The following is a 20,966-nucleotide window of genomic DNA, read 5'->3' as shown; positions in this document are numbered from 1 at the left end:
AAAAAAAAAAATCAGAATATCATTATTATTGGAAATAGGTTACATTCGACTATTATGTAGTTGTTTTCAGAGTTGTAAATAACTTTTTAATGAAAATTTTGTACCTAATCTGCTAAGGAAAGGAGTTTATTTGTGGTTTACTAGCTAGATTAAGATGGATACTTCTCCTGCAATACAAGTTTGTTCAATGTGCCTTTTTCTTTCTTTTTTTGTCCCACAAGTCAGCAAAATTAAAAATAGTAGCCCTTTTACTACTACCTCTAATAAAAGCTGATTCGTATGCATTGTATGTATTGGATCCTCTCTGTCCGAAGCTGAAGCTGGGCAGAGGGGGCCCTGACTCACCGTACCTGGCCATCGGGTTGTAGGCCTGTGCCAGGGCCCAGCAGGAGCGCAGGGAGGGTGACGAGGAGTCTTTCAGTAGCTCCAGGCTCAGCCGTCTCAGCCACTCCAGCCAGTCATCTTTGGAGACCCTCCTGGCTGCTCCCCAAGCCTGTAATCCCACAGGCACAATGAAAAACCGTCAGCTTCAAGGGCCAATTGCTCTAAGAGCCCTCATCTATTTAATGATTATTCTACTTCTTTGATTAATAAAATGATACCTCTCATGATAAAATTCCTCCAGAGCACAAATACAAAAGAGATATTTAATTAACAGCCATAAAGCAAGAGCAGCAACCTCTGGAACTTACAACAATATAGAAAAATCCTGTTTTACAACTCATTTTTGCTGGACTCCATCAGCAAAGAAGAGAGCTCTACAGAACCAGAATGGATGGGGACTGTCACACTCGGGGTGCATTCAACAAAGCCTAATGGCTTTAGCAGTGCGTGAAGGGAGCTGGCTACTCTCTGCATGAGGACACCAGTTCATCTGACAGTGAGGAGTCACACAGGAAGAGGAAAAATGCTCAGGTTCATACCGGCAGGAATTGTGTTACAACCAGGTGAGCAGTGAGCCCGAAGCACAAGGCACTGTGTTGGAACAAGGATTTGAACAGATTTAATTTCTACTCTCTAGTTTATCCCCTCCAACCTTCCTCAGAACTCCAGCATCTCTAGGCATCGAGAGTTATTACCAGCGGCAGCTTAGGCAGGTGGATGGAGACTGGGGTTCTGGGGAGGGGTAGTACAGCGCAGTGGCCAACAGCCACACTCTGGACTTGATGGCTTGAGCTGAAATCCCAGTTATGAAACTTACTGGCTCTCTGGACTTTGAAAAGTTACTTAACTCCTCTGTGCCTCAATTTCCTCATGTGTAAAATGAGGATAATAGTTTCTACTCATAGGATAGTTTAAGGAGTAACTAAATTAATAAATGTAATGAATTTCTTAACAGTGTTTGGCACAAAGTTAGTGCTATGTGTGTGCATGTCTATTTCTCCAAAGTTAGAAACACCTGGCTCTGCCACTCGGCAGCTGTAACACCCTGGGCAAACTATGTGTATGCTGTATATGAGCTTCAGACTTCCACATCTAGGGACAACATATCTAAAGGGACTACCTGGAATAAAGCAAAGTGAGCAAAAAGTGGTTACTATTATTATCAAAATGATAACCTATTTGAACTGGCCTAGCCCTAACTACTAAATCTCTAACTTTTAAAATATGTTCTTAACGGCCAGGCGTGGTGGCTCATGCCTACAAATCCTAGCACTCTGGGAGGCCAAGGTGGGAGGGCTGCTTGAGCTCAGGAGTTCGAGACCAGTCTGAGCAATAGTGAGACCCTGTCTCTACGAAAAATAAAAAAAAAACAAGTGAAAAAAATACGTTCTTAAAATATTTTTCCAGAACAGGCATGTCAATCCTCCCTAAACTGGGGAAATCATGTAAGTTTGAGCAGAAGTTCTCACACTTTGAACTAGGGAAGTGGTCCAGGGAGTGAAGAGACCCCCATGTGCTACACCACTGATACAGTTGCATATTTGGCCCCTCCAAATCTCATGTTGAAATTTGATTCCCCAGTGTTGCAGGTGGGGCCCGGTGGGAGGTGTCTGGGTCATGGGGGCAGATCCCTCATGAATGGCTTTGTGCCCTCCTGGCAATAATGAGTGAGTTCTCACTTTATGAGTTCATGTGAAAGCTGGTTGTTTAAGGGAGCCTGGCACCTCCTCCTTCCTCTCTTGCTGCTTCTTGCAATGTGACAGCCCGCTCCACCTTCACCTTCCACCTTGATCGGAAGTATCCTGAAGCCCTCACCAGAAGCAGATGATGGCATCATGCTTCTTGAAGAGTCGGCAGAACTTTGAGCCAAATAAACTTCCTTTCTTTACAAATTACCCAGCCTCAGCTATTTCCTTTATATCACGCAGAACAGACTAACACAACCACCTTACCATCAACAACTTAACCATCACCTCCCTGGGATAAACTGGAGATTTGCTGCTGCTTCTGAAGAGCTACCAATGAGCGACATTATATAAACAATTATTATTTTATGTTAAAAACTGGAGTACAGATGTTACAAGACCTAAACTAAATAATTACTACTGACCATACAATGAGAATGAGAAGGAAGAGTTAGATGACATACCAATGACTCAACTTTTAGACCTTGTTCTGTTGGGTGAAATGGGAACATCGAGTCCCTTTCTGCCTATATATTTCTAGCTTCTTACCTACACATTGGATCTGTGTGTAGCTGCATATTATTACAAAGCACTTTAAAAGTTGAATATAGGGTGGGCACAGTGGCTCACGTCTGTAATCCTAGCACTCTGGGAGGCTGAGGCAGGAGGATCGCTTTAGGTCAGGAGTTCGAGACCAGCCTGAGCAAGAGGAGACCCTATCTCTACTAAAAATAGAAAAAATTAGCTGGATGTGGTGGTGCATGCCTGTAGTCCCAGCTACTCAGGAGGCTTAGGCAAGAGGATTGCTTGAGCCCAGGAGTTTGAGGTTGCTGTGAGCTAGGCTGATACCACGGCACTCTAGCCCAAGCAACAGAGGGAGACTCTGTCTCCAAAAAAAAAAAAAAGTTGAATATAAACAAGAAAGTACTACTAATTTCTTTCTCCTTCTAACAATGTGAGGTTGGTTGGGCCTGGGAAAGGAAGAGACAATTCAACACAGTGATTAAAGGAAAGGAGTAGGCTCTAGAGTCACGCTAGGTCAAATCCTGGCTCCCACACTGACTAGCTGACACTGGGCAAATTATTTAAACTTTTAGTTACTCAAGGTCCACATCTATAAAATGGGGACAGCAATGACAGCACCTAACTCATGGGGTTATCATGACGATTAAATGAGTTAATACACATGAAGTGCTCTACAACAGTGCCTGACATGTGGTAAGCACATAAAAAATGTTAGTTTTTTTTGCTATCATTGTTGTTACTATTTGATAAATGGCAGTAAATAGGTCTTCAAAAAATTATAGCTTAATCTATCAAATAGGCCAAGTCCCCATGTGGACCTTTTCCCCTGGCTCTTTAAAACATAATCATTTCCTCATCTGTAAAATGGGAATAAATAAAAAGAAAAAAATCAACTCTCAGTTCTCTGGGTTCTATGATAACTGTGTACACAATGGCCAATCTCCTGCTATCTACCTACATCTGCTGATGTTGGTATACATTGAAAGAATGCCAGCCTATTCACTGTGAAGCCCAAATAGATTGTCATAAGACAGTAAAGCTGCTGAAAACTCTAGAAGGCATTCTAGAGGTATAAAAAATGGTTTTTATCTGTATCATGTAAATCCTCTATTGGCATAGCCAATAAAATGGTGACTGAGATGGCAAATTGGTGTTTTGAAAGCTGGTTAAAACTGATAAATACACCAATCCCTAATCATCATTACATGATTATGTGGAAGCACAATTTACTTTTTTTTTTTTTTTTTTTTTTGAGACAGAGTCTCGCTTTGTTGCCTTGGCTAGAGTGAGTGCCGTGGCGTCATCCTAGCTCACAGCAACCTCAAACTCCTGGGCTCAAGCAATCCTTCTGCCTCAGCCTCCCGAGTAGCTGGGACTATAGGCATGCACCACCATGCTCGGCTAATTTTTTCTATATATTTTTAGTTGTTCAATTAATTTCTTTCTATTTTTAGTAGAGATGGGGGGTCTCGCTCTTGCTGAGGCTGGTCTCGAACTCCTGAGCTCAAACAATCCGCCCGCCTCGGCCTCCCAGAGTGCTAGGATTACAGGCATGAGCCACCGCGCCCGGCCACAATTTACTTTTTGATGAAATGGATCTGAGAGTCAGCTGTGGAGGATTTTGTTTAGGGTTTTTGAACTTGATCTATTCTCTCAGGTGAGATAAACTAGAGAGTCTTTCTTTCATCTGTGTGGCAAGGTTTATGCTTATTTTTTCCAAGTCCTGGGTAGAAAGCAAAACCTCCTGGAAGCAAACTAGACTACTGGGGAATTTCCTAAAATAGACGGAACAAAGCTCTAAAGCAGAGTGGACAGCTGCCTGCTTGGAAGGACATTCTGAACTTAGGCTGAAAACATCAGGGTGGAAATGTGCATCTGGCCTCCTTGCCGGGCCCCTCCCTCAAGTGTGAGGAGTCAGCAGGGTGGCCTCCATGACTGCCTGGGAACACCAGGTGACTGATGGCCTTTTCCTTCCTCCTAAAGTCTCAGACTAGCAGTTACAAAATCCCCAGAGGGAAAGAAGCATCCCTCCTGACCCAGGAATATTTCGCTAGCTCCATCTTAAATCAGCAAATATTTCTCAGCAGTGGTCACTTGCTAGCTGTGGGGGTAAAGACCCTGACACAATAGTTAGTAATAAAGCCCCAGCATTCTGAAGCTGGGTGTGAGCACACACACAGAGGACTGTGTTCACATCTTCATGGGCTTGGCCAAAAGAAGAGAACAAGTCAACTGGAACACAGTCCTGCCCAGTTCTTTACCTCTATCTGCTGTTACACATGGAGCGTAGCTGCTGTGGGTCAGCTGCTAATACATGAAGAACAACACCATGTTGAAATCCAAACTGGGAGCTGCTTATTGCCACCAGAAGCATTAAAGACTAATGGAAAGTTTGCAAAACAGGAGACCTGGTACATTTATTTAAAAGTTAGTAAAGTAACTATGATTATTCTGTTTAGATTCACTAGAGAGGCTTTCAAACTACCTGTTTTTAGGTTGCTGGCTGGTGGGATATCTGATGAAAAGCTGGTCACAGCCCAGGCTTTGGTCAGCAGAGACAATTCAGTAATTACTTGTAAGGATCTAAAACTTCAATACCCAAAGTGTGGTCCACAGACCAGCAGCACTGCATTAACTGGGAGCTTGTCAGAAACAAAATATCAGCCCTGCCCTCAGACTGCCTGCATCAGAAGTCTTCAGCAACTGGTAAGCCCAATGAGTTTGAGAAGTTTGAAAAACACCATTTTAAAGAGCCTGCATCAGTCTCAGTGCTAACTAAAGAGCTCACCAGCTTTGCTCCATTCATGTAAAAAATGAGAATGTTATTTGCAACAAAAGGTTCTACTATCAAAGTTATAAGGGAGCACAAAAGGACAGTTTGTTCTCTATTTTTTCTCTAATTAAAAAAAATTACCACTCAGACAAAGGACCTGTGTTCATGGTATCTAGATTTCCAGAAAAATACTTGGGCTGGAATTTCATTGGTTTAAACTGAAGGTAGCAATGGCTGAAAGTTTTGAACAGGAAAGAACAGCAGAGCTCTTCTTCCCCAGTTCCCCAGAAACAATGGACTTGCTTTTTGGAGGTTGATGGTGCTGACGTGCAGTTTCTTCATGGGTCCCGTTTCTACTGGTCCACTAGCCAACGCATCCCCTTGGCCACTCCTAAGCATCCGATGCTGGTAAATCAAAGGGTCCTCCTCTTCATCAGCAAGGGTGTATCCCTGCAACCAGACATGTATAGAAAACACCTGCAACTCCACTAGATGCTCCCAGTTTAGAAAATATCCTCAAACCTGAGGAGACTCAGACCTCCTAGAAGAGCCAAGATTTCAACAAGAAGTAAAAAGTTGCATGTATGGACAAAATGAACCATAGGTGGGATGAATCCCCCACCAGGGATCAGTCTTTGCTGGTCACTCCTGGTCACTATCAAGCACTGACTGTAGTGCGAGCATGCAACCACACAACTGGCAAAGATCAAACAACCATGAGCAATGATAAAAGCGATGAAGTGTTCAGAGTAAAGGCAACAAACAGCCCCCTCTGCCTGTTTCTGTATGGCCCAAAGGCCAAGAATGGTTTTTACACCATTAAATGGTTGGGAAAAAAAAATCAAAAGAAGATTAATATCTTGCAACGCATGAAGATTATAAGAGAATCAACTTTTGGCGTCCACAGTGTTACTGGAATGCAGCCGGGCTCACCATTCGCACACTGCCTATGGCTGCTCTCCGGCCAAGCAGTTGCAACAGACACCACTTAGCCTACAAAGCTGAAAAATTTACCATCTTTACAGAAAAAGTTTGCCAATCCCTGTTTAGAGCTAAAAAGCTAGATATTCCCATAGCTAAGATTACAAGAATACCAAATAGTAAAGACAACGGGGGACTTCAAAACAGAAAGGAAGTGTAGTTCACCTTGACAATTCTGCAGATGAGCACGTCATAGCGCTGATGGTTGATTCGGTGTCGCACCAGAACTTTATTCACCATCGGAATGAAAATTTGGTACTATAAGAGGAGGTGGAAGAGATCAGAAACCATTACTTTGGAGAGTAGAAAAAAGGACAGGAAACCCCAACTGTGTTATAGCCATTTCTTCTGGGTTTGTGGCTGGCTCTGCAGTATTCAGAAGAATCCCTCTCTACGACTCACTGCGATAACCCTAGTCCGAGTCCCATCATCTTCCACCTGCCTTACTGTGATGGCCTCTTCACAGTCTCTGCCCCCACCCTTGCCCCCACAGCCTATGTTTTCACACAGCATTGACAGTCGCCATTTTAAAATATTATGTCACATCATATTTTTCCTGTGTTCAAAATCCTGCAAAGACTTCCAGTCTTGCTCAGAGTAAAAGCCAAAGTACTTGCAATCACCCACAACAGTGATCTGCAAGTTCTAGTGGGCATCAGAATCACCTGGAGAGCTTGTTATTCAAAAGGTGGGGCGGCCTCCAAGAATGTGCATTCTTAGCAGGTTTCCAGGTACACGGATACTGATACTGCCTGCCCAGGGATCATGTCTGAGAAACAGTGACCTACAAGATCTAGTCTCTACCCTTGTCCCACCTTATCTCCATGACCTTAACTCCAAACACCTCCCCTTGCCCACTCCTCTGACGTCACACTGTTCTCTTGCTGTGCCTTGAACTCTTCAAGCAAGCTGCCATCTAAACCTTTGCAGATGCTATTTCTTCTGCCTTTATCCAAATCTCTGGGATTGGGCCTTTATTTTATTCAGGTCTCTGCTCAAATGTCAATTGATCAGAGAAGTTTTCCCTGTCTACCTTAAATAAACAGCATTTCTCTCCTCTGGTGGGTTTAAAAAGTAAAGATAACAATAAAAAGAAAAAAAAGAAAAAAATTCTTAAAAAATAAATAAATAACATAAACAGCATTTCTCCCCACTTCCAGCCATTGTTCTTATGAGACAACTGTGTTTATTTGCTTTGCTTCATTGGAATGGAAGCTCCATGAGAGCAAGGACTTTATTCTGGTCGTTACGTTATCCCCAGAATAGCCCTCAGCCCACACAGATGGTTGGCAAATAATTCCATGTTCTCTGATGGTAGCTGAGACCTTAGATTAGACTAACACATGGAGTAGCTCACAGACAAAGCTCTCTTCCCAAATAAGGCAGAAGGGTACCTGTTTGTTCAGGGCTCCTGTCTTACCTTCTTCCCCAGCTGAAAGACAAGTGAAGACAATGTGTCCATGGCCGTGGAACGCAGTTCTGGGCTCTGATCCAGTGTTCGAACAATAGGGTGAATGATGCGGGAGGCGTAGTCAGTGAAGTCCAGGGACTCCGTCAGGCGGTCCACTGTCTCTAATGCTGCCCTACAACAATCACCAGCATGTAGTAACGGCTAACACACAATCTCGGAGTAAGAGAAGGAATGGGAATGAATGGCTTCTGAGGTATTCTGGGTGACACAGAGCCAACATATAATCCAGTGGGATGGGGACAGTTAAGGAAGGTTTCCATAAACCTAGGGCATTTCTGGACTAAAATAATAGGAGTTGAAATAACAAAAAAACAGAAAGATGGCCTGGGAACTTAAGAAAAATATATTTTCTATAAAACATTAAAAGCTTAATGACTGTTAGTCCCAAGGGGCAGGTGCTTACTTTCGAGAAGGCAGTGGAACTTCAGGGGCATCAAACAACTTCACAATAGGAGGCAACAACAAATGCAAATAGTCATCCAGGTTGGCACCAAACAGCTGGATTGCAGCCAACAACTGCAAAAGGGAATAAGAGCATGGCAATGAACAAATACAGTCAGGTTTCAAGGATCTAAGGACGTGGAGAGCGGTGGTGGTTTGGATAATTCAAAGTTCTGTGGAGACTCTGAGAAGCCTTTATTAAGTGGCCTTGAATTATATTCTTTCGGTCGTACTTTTTTCACCCTCATTTTATTTGCTTATGCATTACTTTGCTTTCTCTGTGCTTATTTCAATTGATAAGGAATCAGTTGCTGGATAATAGAAAAAATTGGTCTGGGATAAAACACTGACCAAGATTAATCCATTAAAGGAGCTATGAAATATAAGGATAATCAAGATAGGATTATAAACATTCTGTACGCTGCAAATTGCACACATCAGGTATTGGTATTCTTAGGATTCGGTCCTGTGGAGTGGGCCTCAACCTGTTACTCAGAACAGGGCTCTGTGGGAAGCTGAAAATCCTTCCAGAGGATACCCTGAGTGACTCACCTTGATGGAGACGATGCGGCCTGGGCTGTTGTCATGCATGAAGACGCGCAGCATATGTGGGATCAGCTGGGGCAGGTAGAGTTTAAATTCACCCCCAAGAGCTACCACAATTTGCTCGATGAGGAGAATGATCGTGCTCTGGATTGAGGTGTTCATGACCCAGAATTCCTACAAAGAGGGAGGAGGCAGAGAAGCACAGTCAGGTACCCTTCTGCTGAAATGTGAATCAAGGAACTTAGACGGCCAGAAAGAAGCAAAAGTGTAGCGAGCATGGTCTGCCCCAAGATGAACTCCACCCCATCCTCCTCTCTCCAGGCCCTTCTTGTATCCTACCCCACGTCACGGCCATACTGAACAAATTCAGCTGCATCTCCCCCGAGGCACCAGGCTACCTTACTCCTCTGTGCTTTGCTCGTGCAGCTTCCTTTGCCTACGATCCACCCCCTCCTTTTGTTTTACTGTACCACTTCAGGAAATGAATATTTTTGTATGTATGTATGTATGTACGTATTTATTTTAAGAGATGGAGCCTTGCTATGTTGCCCAGGCTGAACTTGAACTCTTGAGCTCAAGCAATCCTCTTGCCTCAGTCTCCCAGGTAGCTAGGACCATTGGTGTGAGCCACCACACCTGGCTTTCCATTTCTTGCTCAGCTAAGCCCTTTCTGTCGTTCTAGACCTGGTTGAGCCTCACTTCTCCTGTACAGGCTTTCCTGTTGTCCTTCCATGATCCACTTTGGGTGCCCTTATACTTCTCTTTCCTAGTACCTATAATATTTACTTTGCTTTGCCATCCTCCCTCTACTAGACTATAGGCTATTTAAGGGCAAGAAATCTCTGATTCACCTCTGTATCCCTAGAATCTATCAGAGCATTTGGAATATTCTAGCCATTCAAACACAAGCTTACAGAATGAACAGATGACTAAATCTAAGTCACTCTAAGAGCTCTGAAGTGGTCTAGGACGAATACTTTGGTACCACCCGATCTCTACCAGAGGGCAACTCCAGTGCTGTCTAGATTTCCTGCCATTCTCCTGGATAGAGCTGGAACGCATTCTACTAAGTGAAGTATCCCAAGAATGGAAAAACAAGCACCACAGGTACTCACCATCAAATTGGTATTAACTGATTAACACATAAGTGCACATATAAGAATAACACCTATTGGATGTTTGGTGGGAGGGGGGAGGAGGGGATGGGTATATGCATACACAAAGAGTGCACACCATCCGAGGGATGGACGCACTTGGAACTCGGACTTGGGGGTGGGGGGGCAAGGGCAACATATGTAACCTAAACATCTGTACCCCCATAATATCCTGAAATAAAAATAAAATAAAATAAAATAAAATAAATTTCTAACATTGAAAGTCCTTTAAAAAAAAAAAAAAGATTTCCTGCCTTTTCTGGGTTTAGACTTTATCAGATAGCATCTGACATTTATCCCCCCAAAAATCTACCCATCAGTCCCGGACAGTGCCACAAAATGAGCGCTTTTCTACACCCACATAATTGTATTCCACATAAGTTACTAAAATAAAAACTTGGTAATTGGCTACATGTCCTGTCTTGGAACTATAAGGCAAACTACTAATCCATGCTTCTAACTCCAGAAAAGCTGTAATTTCAAATCAATTCAAAAAGATAGTTGCCTACCACCTTTCTTAAAACTTCCAGAGTAGGAGATTTTAATGATAATAGAAACCCTACTAATGATGGCAATCCATGAATATTAATAATACCCTCGGGGCCCCTAAACCATCCAAAGTATAAGTCAATAAAAATAAAGATAATTCCTCAGATGAAAGGCTTTTTAGAAAGATAAAGTTTGTTTATTTAAAAAATTATTTCAAAAAGCGTAACAGTTTAGAAAGTAAAAACCATATTATTAATAGAAGATGCTGGTAAAACTTACTTTTTCTCTATTTGGAGAGAAGTATTCTCTCTGAAAAAGCTACGTTCTCTAGATAAAAAGCTTTGCCAAAGAAACATTGCAGATTTTATGGTCTCCACAGTTTGTCTGATGTTCATTCACTTGGATCACACTCTGGCTTCTTTAGAGAAAGCCTGCCCACCCCGCAACTTACTATCATCAGCTCCTCACATGGGTGCTCTACCTCAAAGAAGCCAGGCAGTCTGCTGAGGGATGCTGGTTGGATGTATCACTGTTCAGACTATTTTCATCCTGGGCTCCGGGGAGCTAATTAAAATACCCAGCACCAGCAGCCAAAGGGAGGCCCCCTGCACCTTCTCTACCTGGGACGAACGAAAGCTGAATTTCACAGGTGTGAGGCTCCCTGCCTCAAATCCCTGGTGTTTTGCTCATAACCCTGAGATGACTATAACATGGTCATATCATATGCCTGTGTTTGGTCTTTTTTGGGGGAATAACAGGTTACTTCGGCTCCCAAACACAAGTATGCTGCTTCCCCCTCCCTCTCTCCCCAAGATCAGCCACTGGGCTCTTTAGTATTCTGTTGAAATCTTCCTTGTACAGAGGCCTCTGTGGCAGGAGTTAGGGAACAGAGCAGTTTTTAAGTATTTATACATGTCAGAGTTTCTCAGCTCAGAGACCCAGGTGCTAGGAAGTTCCAGTTTTGAAGCCAGCCATTTGGATTTTAGCTCTGCTGCTTCCTCCATGCTAACTATAAAGGTCTGGTGTGAAAGAAGAGAAATCATCCTCCAACTCTTTAAAAACATGCCATTTCTGGCTGGGCACGGTGGCTCACGCCTGTAATCCTAGCACCCTGGGAGGCCGAGGCAGGTGGATCGTTTGAACTCAGGAGTTCAAGACCAGCCTGAGCAAAAGCGAGACCCTGTCTCTACTAAAAACAGAAAGAAATTAGCTGGACAATTAAAATATATATATAAAAAAAAATTTAGCCGGGCATGGTGGTGCGTGCCTGTAGTCCCAGCTACTCGGGAGGCTGATGCAGGAGGATCACTCGAGCCCAGGAGTTTGAGGTTGCTGTGAGCTAGGCTGACCCCACGGCACTCTAGCCCGGGCAACAGAGTGAGACTCTGTCTCAAAAAAAAAAAAAAAAAAAATCATTTCTACAAAGCAACTTTCCCAACAGAAACATTTAAATTACACAGAACAGAAGGAAAAATGATATTGCTATCAACGGGATGTCTTCCAGCACCTGCTAATGCATATTATAAAATCCTGAGACCTGAGCCTTTTCTCGTGTGCCACTATAGTCAGAAGGCAACATTTATGCTTTCGGAGGTAGCAGGTTAAAGCATCACCTTGTTCCTCAGAGCCTGACAGGAGTCCGTCGTATTTAACAGCCCCAGGAAAACCCAATCTCCAATCCCCTCTTCAGGCTATGGTTTTATGAGCAATAAGGAAGAGGGCTTTCATGGGAACAGAAAAGCACTGTTGTGATATTAAAGTGAAATTGCTTTGTTCTGTGTGAGGCAAGTAACTCAACAGTCTATTTCTGGCAGACAATTATTCAGGATTCCTCTTCAGGCTTCATACCTTGTACTTCTGTACCTGGGAGCCTGGAGCGACAGCCTCTCCTCTCCCTCAGAATCCGGAGGCCTATCTTGCTCTACTTTCTACACTCGGGTTGTAACAGCTCTACAATGACCCATGAAAAAGATGTCCATGTTATCCAAACTTGCTTCTGAGCTTTCCTTGACCCAAACATAGATGAACAGACCAAAGCATTAACTTCTACTCACTCTCATGAGGGTGACTATTTCATCCATATAAGGTCTGATGTGGCTCTTCACAAAGGACACCAGCATTCCCAGCTGCTGGAACAGAAACTGAAATGGACAAGAGGTCAACAAGCTGGCATCATGAAGGACACAGAACTCCCAGGATTACCAAAGTCCACGTGAACAAACACAGAACACTACAGAATTGGTTTCCACACTACCCCAACTACTGAGAACATGTTTCAAAGACTCAGACTTAAAGCCTGTGGTGATGATCGGCAGTGGGGGCTAAAAACCACTCTCTGGGGCTTTACATACCAGGTGAGCCAGTTACCGCATAGTAGGAGCTCTGGGGTTAGACTGGGTGTTTTGAGCTACTTTGAGCTACATCTATCAGCTCTGTGACCATCAGTTAGCCTCTCTGTGCCCAGCCTCTTCAGTGGGAAAATGCAGATAACAGCACAGACTTGTAAAGATTAAACGGGATAATACACATAAAGCATTAGAACAGGAACGTGAACAGTGTTCAGTGCTCAATGAATGTCAGCTGACATTCAAGGATCTCTAGAGTCAGTACAGACTTAAAAATGGACATGAAACCTTTAATCAACTATAAATGTACCTTTTGTTTATTTAGCTCTAATTAATTACCACTAACACTTTCTAAAATAAATACAGCTGACTCTGGATTATGGGTATTTTATTTTTTTTAGACATAGGGTCTCACTCTGTTACCAGGATACAGTGCAGTGGTATAATCATAGCTCACTCTAGCCTTGAACTCCTGGACTGAAGCAATCCTCCTGCCTCGGCCTCCCAAGTAGCTGGGATTTTAGGCCCAGATAATCTTTCTTATTTTTTTTTAGAGACAGGGTCTTGGCCGGGCGCGGTGGCTCACGCCTGTCTGTAATCCTAGCACTCTGGGAGGCCGAGGTGGGAGGATTGCTTGAGCTCAGGAGTTCGAGACCAGCCTGAGCAAGAGTGAGACCCTGTCTCTACTAAAAATAGAAAGAAATTAGCTGGACAACTAAAAATAGAAAAAATTAGGCAGGCATGGTGGCGCGTGCCTGTAGTCCCAGCTACTCAGGAGGCTGAGGCAAGAGGATCGCTTGAGCCCAGGAGTTTCAGGTTGCTGTGAGCTAGGCTGACGCCATGGCACTCTAGCCCGGGCCACAGAGTGAGACGCTGTCTCAAAAAAAATAAAAATAAAAAAATAACTAAAAAGAATAGAGACAGGGTCTTCTTGCTCTGTTGTCGAGGCTGGTATCAAACTCCTGACCTCTAGGAATCCTCCTACCTCGGCCTGTCAAATTGCGGGGATTACAGGTGTGAGCCCCACCCCTGGCATTGATAATGGGTTCTACAGCTAAGTCATAGTAATTAACTCAATTAATAGGTCTTAATTAATTGTGTTTCTAAGAAATTATGAGCCAAAATAGCAAGCAAATTGGGGGAGGGACAGAATAAGTAGATTCCATTTAGGTTGGTACCTTAAGTGTAAAAAGAGATGCCATCCACTAAATAAAACTGGGAGTAAGGATGGCATGGGTAAGGGAAATCTCAACTACTTTTCAGGTTAAAGACTTGTCTTTAAGGTGTGGTTTTATCTGTCATGATCTTCAGATAGCATTATATATCAATATTAAGTAGCAAATCACATTTTGAAATCCCCCCAAATTTTTATAGCTCTCTATGCCTTTGCTTCTTTCCATTAACAAGGATAATTTAGAGATAGACATAAGGCGGGTAAGTTGAGGATAAGTTAAAAGTGTTATTCAAATAGTGAGTAATGGACTTATGATATACATCACCTCAACAGGTGAAACTGATAGGACATACAGGATTGGGCTCAAAGAAGAATTTGGACTGATTTCCTAATGACAGGGATGTCAATGGCTTCTGAGGTGGTTAGAGTCAGGTTACTGGTTGGCACAGGTTTGACTCAGTAGAGCCAGCCCTACCTATCTCCTGTCTCCCTTACCCCCATTGAATCACTGCTGACAGTTTTTGTGAAATGGTTCCTATAAAAAGTATATTACAGAGATCAAGGGACATGAGACTCTAAATATAAAGGCTCTTCAGCAAAATTTTTATTACACAAAACCTGAAAGCAGGTAGAAAACCTACACCAGAGGAAAAGCAAGGCAATGGAGATGGCAGGGAAGTCAGAGCAAACCACAAGGCAGAAAGAAGAAACAAGCCTCCTGGTCCTTAGGTCCTTAGCCTCATTTTATTAGGTGCGATTAGGGAATGGCTGCTTCATAAGGAGTAGCCACCCAAGTGTGGCAGACAGGCAAGTGCCTCGGTCCTTCGTAGAGAACTCAAGCAGCCACCTCTTTTCTTCTCCCTTAGATTCGTTCACAAGCTTTTTCTCTTCCTTCCCCTGAACATGAGTGTTTTAAAAGAACACATAGTTTTCCTCCTAAAAATATGATGGACTAGATCTCCTCCCAAACTCGTCCACTATGAAAAGTCTAAAATGAATGCATAAAAGATAAATCTGATTATTAGATTATTAGAATTGAAACCTTGAAACCTCCCACATAAAACCAGACCTTCAAAGGGCTACCTATTAAGAGAAACAGTGAGTTACAAAAATAAATAAATAAATAAATAAAATCTTTCCACTGGTAAAAGGAGACAAAGAAATTTGTCAGTTTTAATGTGGGGTATAGGTAGAAAAAAGTCTCCCCTAAGAGGTTGTAATTTCAGGCCCACTCTCATATGGCTTTATGGGTTTATTTTAACTACCTGTGTGGCCTGGGAAACTCTAATCCAAGAAATTAATTTAAAATTCTGCTGGATAACCTAGCAGAAGCAAATGCATACATACCCCCTCTGGAGAGATGCAAATTCAGAGCAGATTTTCTAGTATTGCTCCAGGGAAAGCCCAGCTGAATATATGATCCAAAATTATAAAACAAATGAGGAAATAGACCACTACACGCATGCCTTAGTAGGAATAATAAACAACAGAATTACACCCATTAAAGATTTTACGTATAATGGAATTATTAGGTAAAAAATATAAAATAAGTCTACTTAAAATGCTTAAAGAAATAAACGGGGGAATAAAAAAATTGGTAAGGAATAAAATACCACCAAAAAATACTAGGCATATGTGAAATACCTACTATAACTTAAAGAAATATAATGTAGTTGAAACTAAAAACTCAACCACAGGGAAAAAAAAAGACATATTTGAAGAATCAGTGAACAGAAAATGGATGTGAATAAACATCCAGAATGTGCGAGTCTCTCTGAACCTATTCTGGTTCGGGTAACTGCCCTGTGGAAAAAAAAACAAACGAACAAAAACTAGTAACACACACACACACACACACACACACACACACACACACACACACACACTCACACACCCAGAAAGATGAAAAATATGAACAAAGGCTAGGCATAGTGGCTCATGCCTGTAATCCTAGGACTCTGGGAGGCCGAGGTGGGAGGATCACCTGAGCTGAGGAGTTCAAGATCAACCTGAGCAAGAGTGAGACCCCATCTCTTCTAAAAATAGAAAAATAGCCAGGTGTTGTGGCATGCACTACAGCCACAGCACTCTGGCCCAGGCAACAGAGTGAGATTCTGTCTCAAAAACAAAAAAAGAAAAGAAAAATATGAACAAGAAACTAAGAGACATTAAGGAAAGAGTGAGCAGCTCTAACTTGTCTAATCAGAATTCTAGAAGAAAAAAATAGAAGTGTAGAAGGGCAATATTCAAAAAGGATGACAGACAAGAATTTCTGAAGAACTAATGAAAGATATCAATCCTCAGATTCAGGAAGCCCTACAAGTCTCCAATAGGAGACTTTGCTTACAAAAGAAATCCCCATCTAGATATACAATAGTGAAGCTTCAGGACAACAAAAACAATGAGAAGATCTGCAAAACAGCCACAGAGAAAGAGGAACTAAGTAAAAAGGAACCATGATTTCTCAACAGCAACAAAGAGAAGTCAGAAACAGTGAGATAATAGCTACAAGTGCGGGAGAACCTAGTATCATATTCTTGGCTAAATGAAGATTTAAAAAGAGAGTGAAATAAAGACTTGTTCAGATAAACAAAAACAGAGTTTACTTCAATAAATGCTCACAAGAGGAATTTGGCTCAGGAAGAAGAAAAATGGTCCTAGACGTAAGCTCTGACGTGGCGGATGGAATGATTAACAATGAAATGACAACTGTGGATGAATATAAACAAATACTGCATAAAACAATACTAATAACGTCTAATTTGGTGGTAAAAAAAGTGAAATACTACATAATATAAGAAGAAAGGAAGATGGTTTGAACAATTATTCTAAGTTTCATATACTATACAGGGAAAAGATGGAGATATTAATTTTAGACTTTGTTACATTAGGTATGTAAGTCAAAATTTTAAGGGTGAAAAAGATAAAATCGCATCTGTTCCTCATACCGTACCCTGGGAAATATTCCAAAGAGCTCAAAGATCTAATTATAAAAAAACGAAGTCAAGTACAAGAGGAAAAATAGGCGAAAATGATGTATGCACAAAGCTTTTCATTGCAGGATTATTTTAAATAGCAAAAGACTGAAAAAAACACAAATATCTGTCAATAGAAGTACCATGTAACTGTATAAAGGAATGAAGAATTCTCAAATAAACTGCTATGGCATGAACACCAAGCTATGTTGTTAAGTGAAAAAAAGCAAGGTTCAGAACCAATTGTTTGTATTATGTTATCTTCTGAGTAAAGAACGTGTGAAGAATATATATTTCCTTACATTTTAAAAAAATAAATAATGAAAAGATAAATTTAAAAACTGATAAAAATGGTTACCTTAGGGGGAAGTATAGAAGGCAGAATAATGGTACCCCAAAGAAATCTACACCCTAAGCCCTAGACCCTAGGAATATGTTACCGTGCATGGCAAGGGGGGGGACTTCTGAGGATATTATTAAGGTTCAGGACCTTGAAATGGGAGATTATTCTAGATTATTTGGATGGGCCCAATCTAATCACATGAGGCCTTGAAAGTAGAGAATCTTTCCTGGCAGTGGTCAGAGAGGAAGATCTGAGGGCTGAGAGGGGTACAACGTTGCTGACTTAGAAGGTAGAGGTAAGGGGCCAAAGAATGCAGGGGCTTCTGGAAGCTAGAAAAAGCAAGGACACAGATTCCCTGCTAAACTTCCAGACAGGAATGTTGCCCTACCAACACCTGCATGTTAGTCTACTGAGACCTGCGTCGGACTCACAACCTACAGAGCTATAAGACAATATATTTGTGTTGTTTTAAACCACTAAATTTGTGGTCATTTGTTACAACAACAGTAGGAAATAATATAGGAAGGAAGAAACAAAGGATGAGGATGGGGAAAGAAGCTAGACTTCTCTGGATATATTTTATTTTACAGTTTTGGCTCTGGAACCATGTTAATGTTTTGCATAAATAAAATAAAGTTAAATTTTTAAAAACTCAAAAGAAATTTCTAAAAACTGAAAATAAATAAAACCAAATGAGTTTAACTATAAACCAAGTTGGTTGCATCATCAAAGAATAATTTCAAGTGACTTTAAACACAGTCTTTTGGTTGTACATCCCTAGTAGGACACATCCTAAAAACACTAATAAATTGCAAAAAAATGTCTTAGGCCGGGCACAGTGGCTCACGCCTGTAATCCTAGCTCTCTGGGAGGCCGAGGTGGGCGGATTGTTTGAGCTCAAGAGTTCGAGACCAGCCTGAGCAAGAGCGAGACCCTGTCTCTACTAAAAATAGAACGAAATTAATCAGACAACTAAAAATACATACAAAAAATTAGCTGGGCATGGTGGTGCGTGCCTGTAGTCCCAGCTACTCGGGAGGCTGAGGCAGGAGGATCGCTTGAGCCCTGGAGTTTGAGGTTGCTGTGAGCTAGGCTTACGCCATGGCACTCACTCTAGCCCAGGCAAAAGAGTGAGACTCTGTCTCAAAAAAAAAAAGGTCTTAAACTCAGTAATTTTTTTTTTTTCCAGGTAGAGATTGGAGAGGTTGCATTACTATTTTTTCCCAGGCTGATCTTAAACTCCTGGCCTCAAGCAACCTCAGCCTCCCAAAGTGCTGGGATTGTAAGTGTGAGCTACTATGCCTGGCCTACAGTAATCTTATATTAATACTAACTACTATCGGTCATTTACCATTGATATATGTACAAAATACATATAGGTATATATTCTCACTAAAAGAAACCAGAGCTCCTTGGAAGTGGCTCTGCTAGGCTAGAGTGAAATGTACTTGGAATAACTTCTTTCTGACAGAAAGCAAGAAAGTCTACAGGGCTTTATAAAAAGGACTCAACAACCAGGTTGATTGGGATAATTAGATTGTGAAAAAGAACAGTGTCTGCAATGAATAGAAACACATATCAGATTGATCAATCTCTCTCTCTCTCTCTCTCTATATATATATATATGTAAAAATATATAAGTCTATGAGTTAGTTCATAATGATACTCTAAAGAACAGGGGTGGGTTGGGGGATAGGGGTGGTGGTGTCTGGGTCACCTTTGAAAGGTTGCTAGGGATTTGACTCATTATTTTAAAAAACTGATAAATTAATAAATAAAGGGGGGGGGAATCCACCGTCTTATCTTGCTGCTGCTGCCTGAGACGTGGCTCTTGTGCAGGTCCACCATGAATAGCAAAGACACTCCTATCACTCAGGAAATTTCAAGGGTTTAGAGGTAACCTCCCAGGAAATAGGAAGAAAGATCTGCCAAATTCTTTACTACACAGACCCACACTGGAAGTGCGGACTGACCTTCAAGACCACCACTGAACCAGACAGGGCGGAGCAAGGGTTCACTGGGCAGTGATCAACAATTTTGACTGCCAGGTCCAATTGCCCAGTGAAACCTACAAGAGAACTCAGTCCCAGTCTTCCTTGGTTGTGCTGTCTTCTTGTGGCGTGTGGAGTTGATAGTGATGGATAAAGGACTCTTTAAAGTCAGGCCCAGTGTACCTGCACTAAACATCCGGAGGGGCCGGGTGTGGTGGCTCACGCCTGTAATCCTAGCTCTCTGGGAGGCTGAGGTGGGAGGATTGTTTGAGCTCAGGAGTTCGAGACCAGCCTGAGCAAGAGCGAGACCCCGTCTCTACTAAAAATAGAAAGAAATTAATTGGACAACTAAAAATATATATAGAAAAAATTAGCCGGGCATGGTGGCGCATGCCTGTAGTCCCAGCTACTCGGGAAGCTGAGGCAGGAGGATCGCTTGAGCCCAGGAGTTTGAGGTTGCTGTGAGCTACGCTGATGCCACAGCATTCTAGCCTGGGCAACAGAGTGAGACTCTGTCTCAAAAAAAAAAAAAACAGAACAAAAATTTGTATGCATCTAATAATACAACCTCAAAAATATATAAAACAGGATTTACTAACCTAGGAGAAATTAATAAATCCACCATTGTAAAGGGAGATTTTTACCTCACTTCTCTCAGTACTTGATAGATCAAACAAACAACAAATCAACAAGGACACAAAAGATTTGAACACAATTAAGTAATGAGCTCAATCTAATGACATATATAGAACCCTCCTGTGCATAATATCAGCAAATACACACTATTCTCAAGCACACAGGAAATAATTATGAAAATCAATCAAGCACAAGACCATTAAAGAAGTTTCAGCAAACATCAAAGAACCATAAACACAATGCAATTAGGTTAGAAATCAATATAAAAAAGAAATTAAAAACCCTATAAATTTGCAAATAAAATACTCACTTCTAAGTAACTCAAGGGTGAAAAAAGAAATCATAACAAACACTGGAAAATACTTTTGAACAATATCAAAATACTACATCACTATTGAGCAATACAAGAGGAATGAACTACTGATACATGTCATAACATGGACAAACCTCAAAAGTAGTATGTTCAGTGAAAGAAGCCAGACACAAAAGACCATATATTCTATGATACCAATTATATGAAACGTTCAGAACAGGCAAATCTATAGCGACAAAAAGTAGATTAGTGGTTGCTTAAGGATGGGGTAGGAATGGAAATGACTGATTGCAAATGAGCAAGTTTCTTGCTAGGATGATGGAAATTTTCTAAGATTAGATGGATAGTGATGATTGTGTAATTCTGTCAGTATATTAGAAATCAATGAATTTTACACTTAAGTTTAAGAAGGGTGAATTTTATGGTATGTAAATTTCATCTTAATAAAGTATTTCTAAAAATTTTGTATTTTTTTAATCTGCTCTGGGGTCTGAACAATAAACCTTTAAAAATTTTGGAAAGCAGCCAAACAATACTTGGAGTAAAATTTATAGCCTTAACAGATTACATTAGAAAAGAAGAAAAACCGACAATGAGCTAACATTCCAACATAAGAATTTTTTTTTTCAAAAAGCAGAAAAACAATCTACAGATTCAATGTAATCCCTATCAAAATACCAATGACATTTTTCACAGAAATAGAAAAAAAAATCTTAAAATTTTCATGAAACCGAAAGAGC

The 20,966-nt window shown here is 41.4% G+C and overlaps 1 protein-coding gene across 1 annotated transcript in view; it reads right to left on the bottom strand.

Moving 5' to 3' along the window:
• Nucleotides 1–20,966, bottom strand: part of MTOR (mechanistic target of rapamycin (serine/threonine kinase)) — a 140,021-nt gene that overhangs the window by 82,902 nt on the left and 36,153 nt on the right. Inside the window, exons 19-25 of the mRNA XM_012662496.1 lie at nt 12,504–12,590; nt 8,813–8,980; nt 8,223–8,335; nt 7,769–7,931; nt 6,514–6,606; nt 5,671–5,817; nt 351–493 (exon numbers count right to left, since the gene is read on the bottom strand). Coding sequence (XP_012517950.1) covers nt 351–493; nt 5,671–5,817; nt 6,514–6,606; nt 7,769–7,931; nt 8,223–8,335; nt 8,813–8,980; nt 12,504–12,590 — 914 coding nt within the window. The remainder of the gene's footprint in view (nt 1–350; nt 494–5,670; nt 5,818–6,513; nt 6,607–7,768; nt 7,932–8,222; nt 8,336–8,812; nt 8,981–12,503; nt 12,591–20,966) is intronic.

Source organism: Propithecus coquereli, unplaced genomic scaffold, assembly GCF_000956105.1.
Source record: "Propithecus coquereli isolate 6110/MARCELLA unplaced genomic scaffold, Pcoq_1.0 Scaffold77, whole genome shotgun sequence".
Taxonomy (NCBI): Eukaryota; Metazoa; Chordata; class Mammalia; order Primates; family Indriidae; genus Propithecus; species Propithecus coquereli.
The sequence above is the reverse complement of the archived record's forward strand: the minus strand, read 5'-3'. Positions and strand labels throughout refer to the sequence as shown.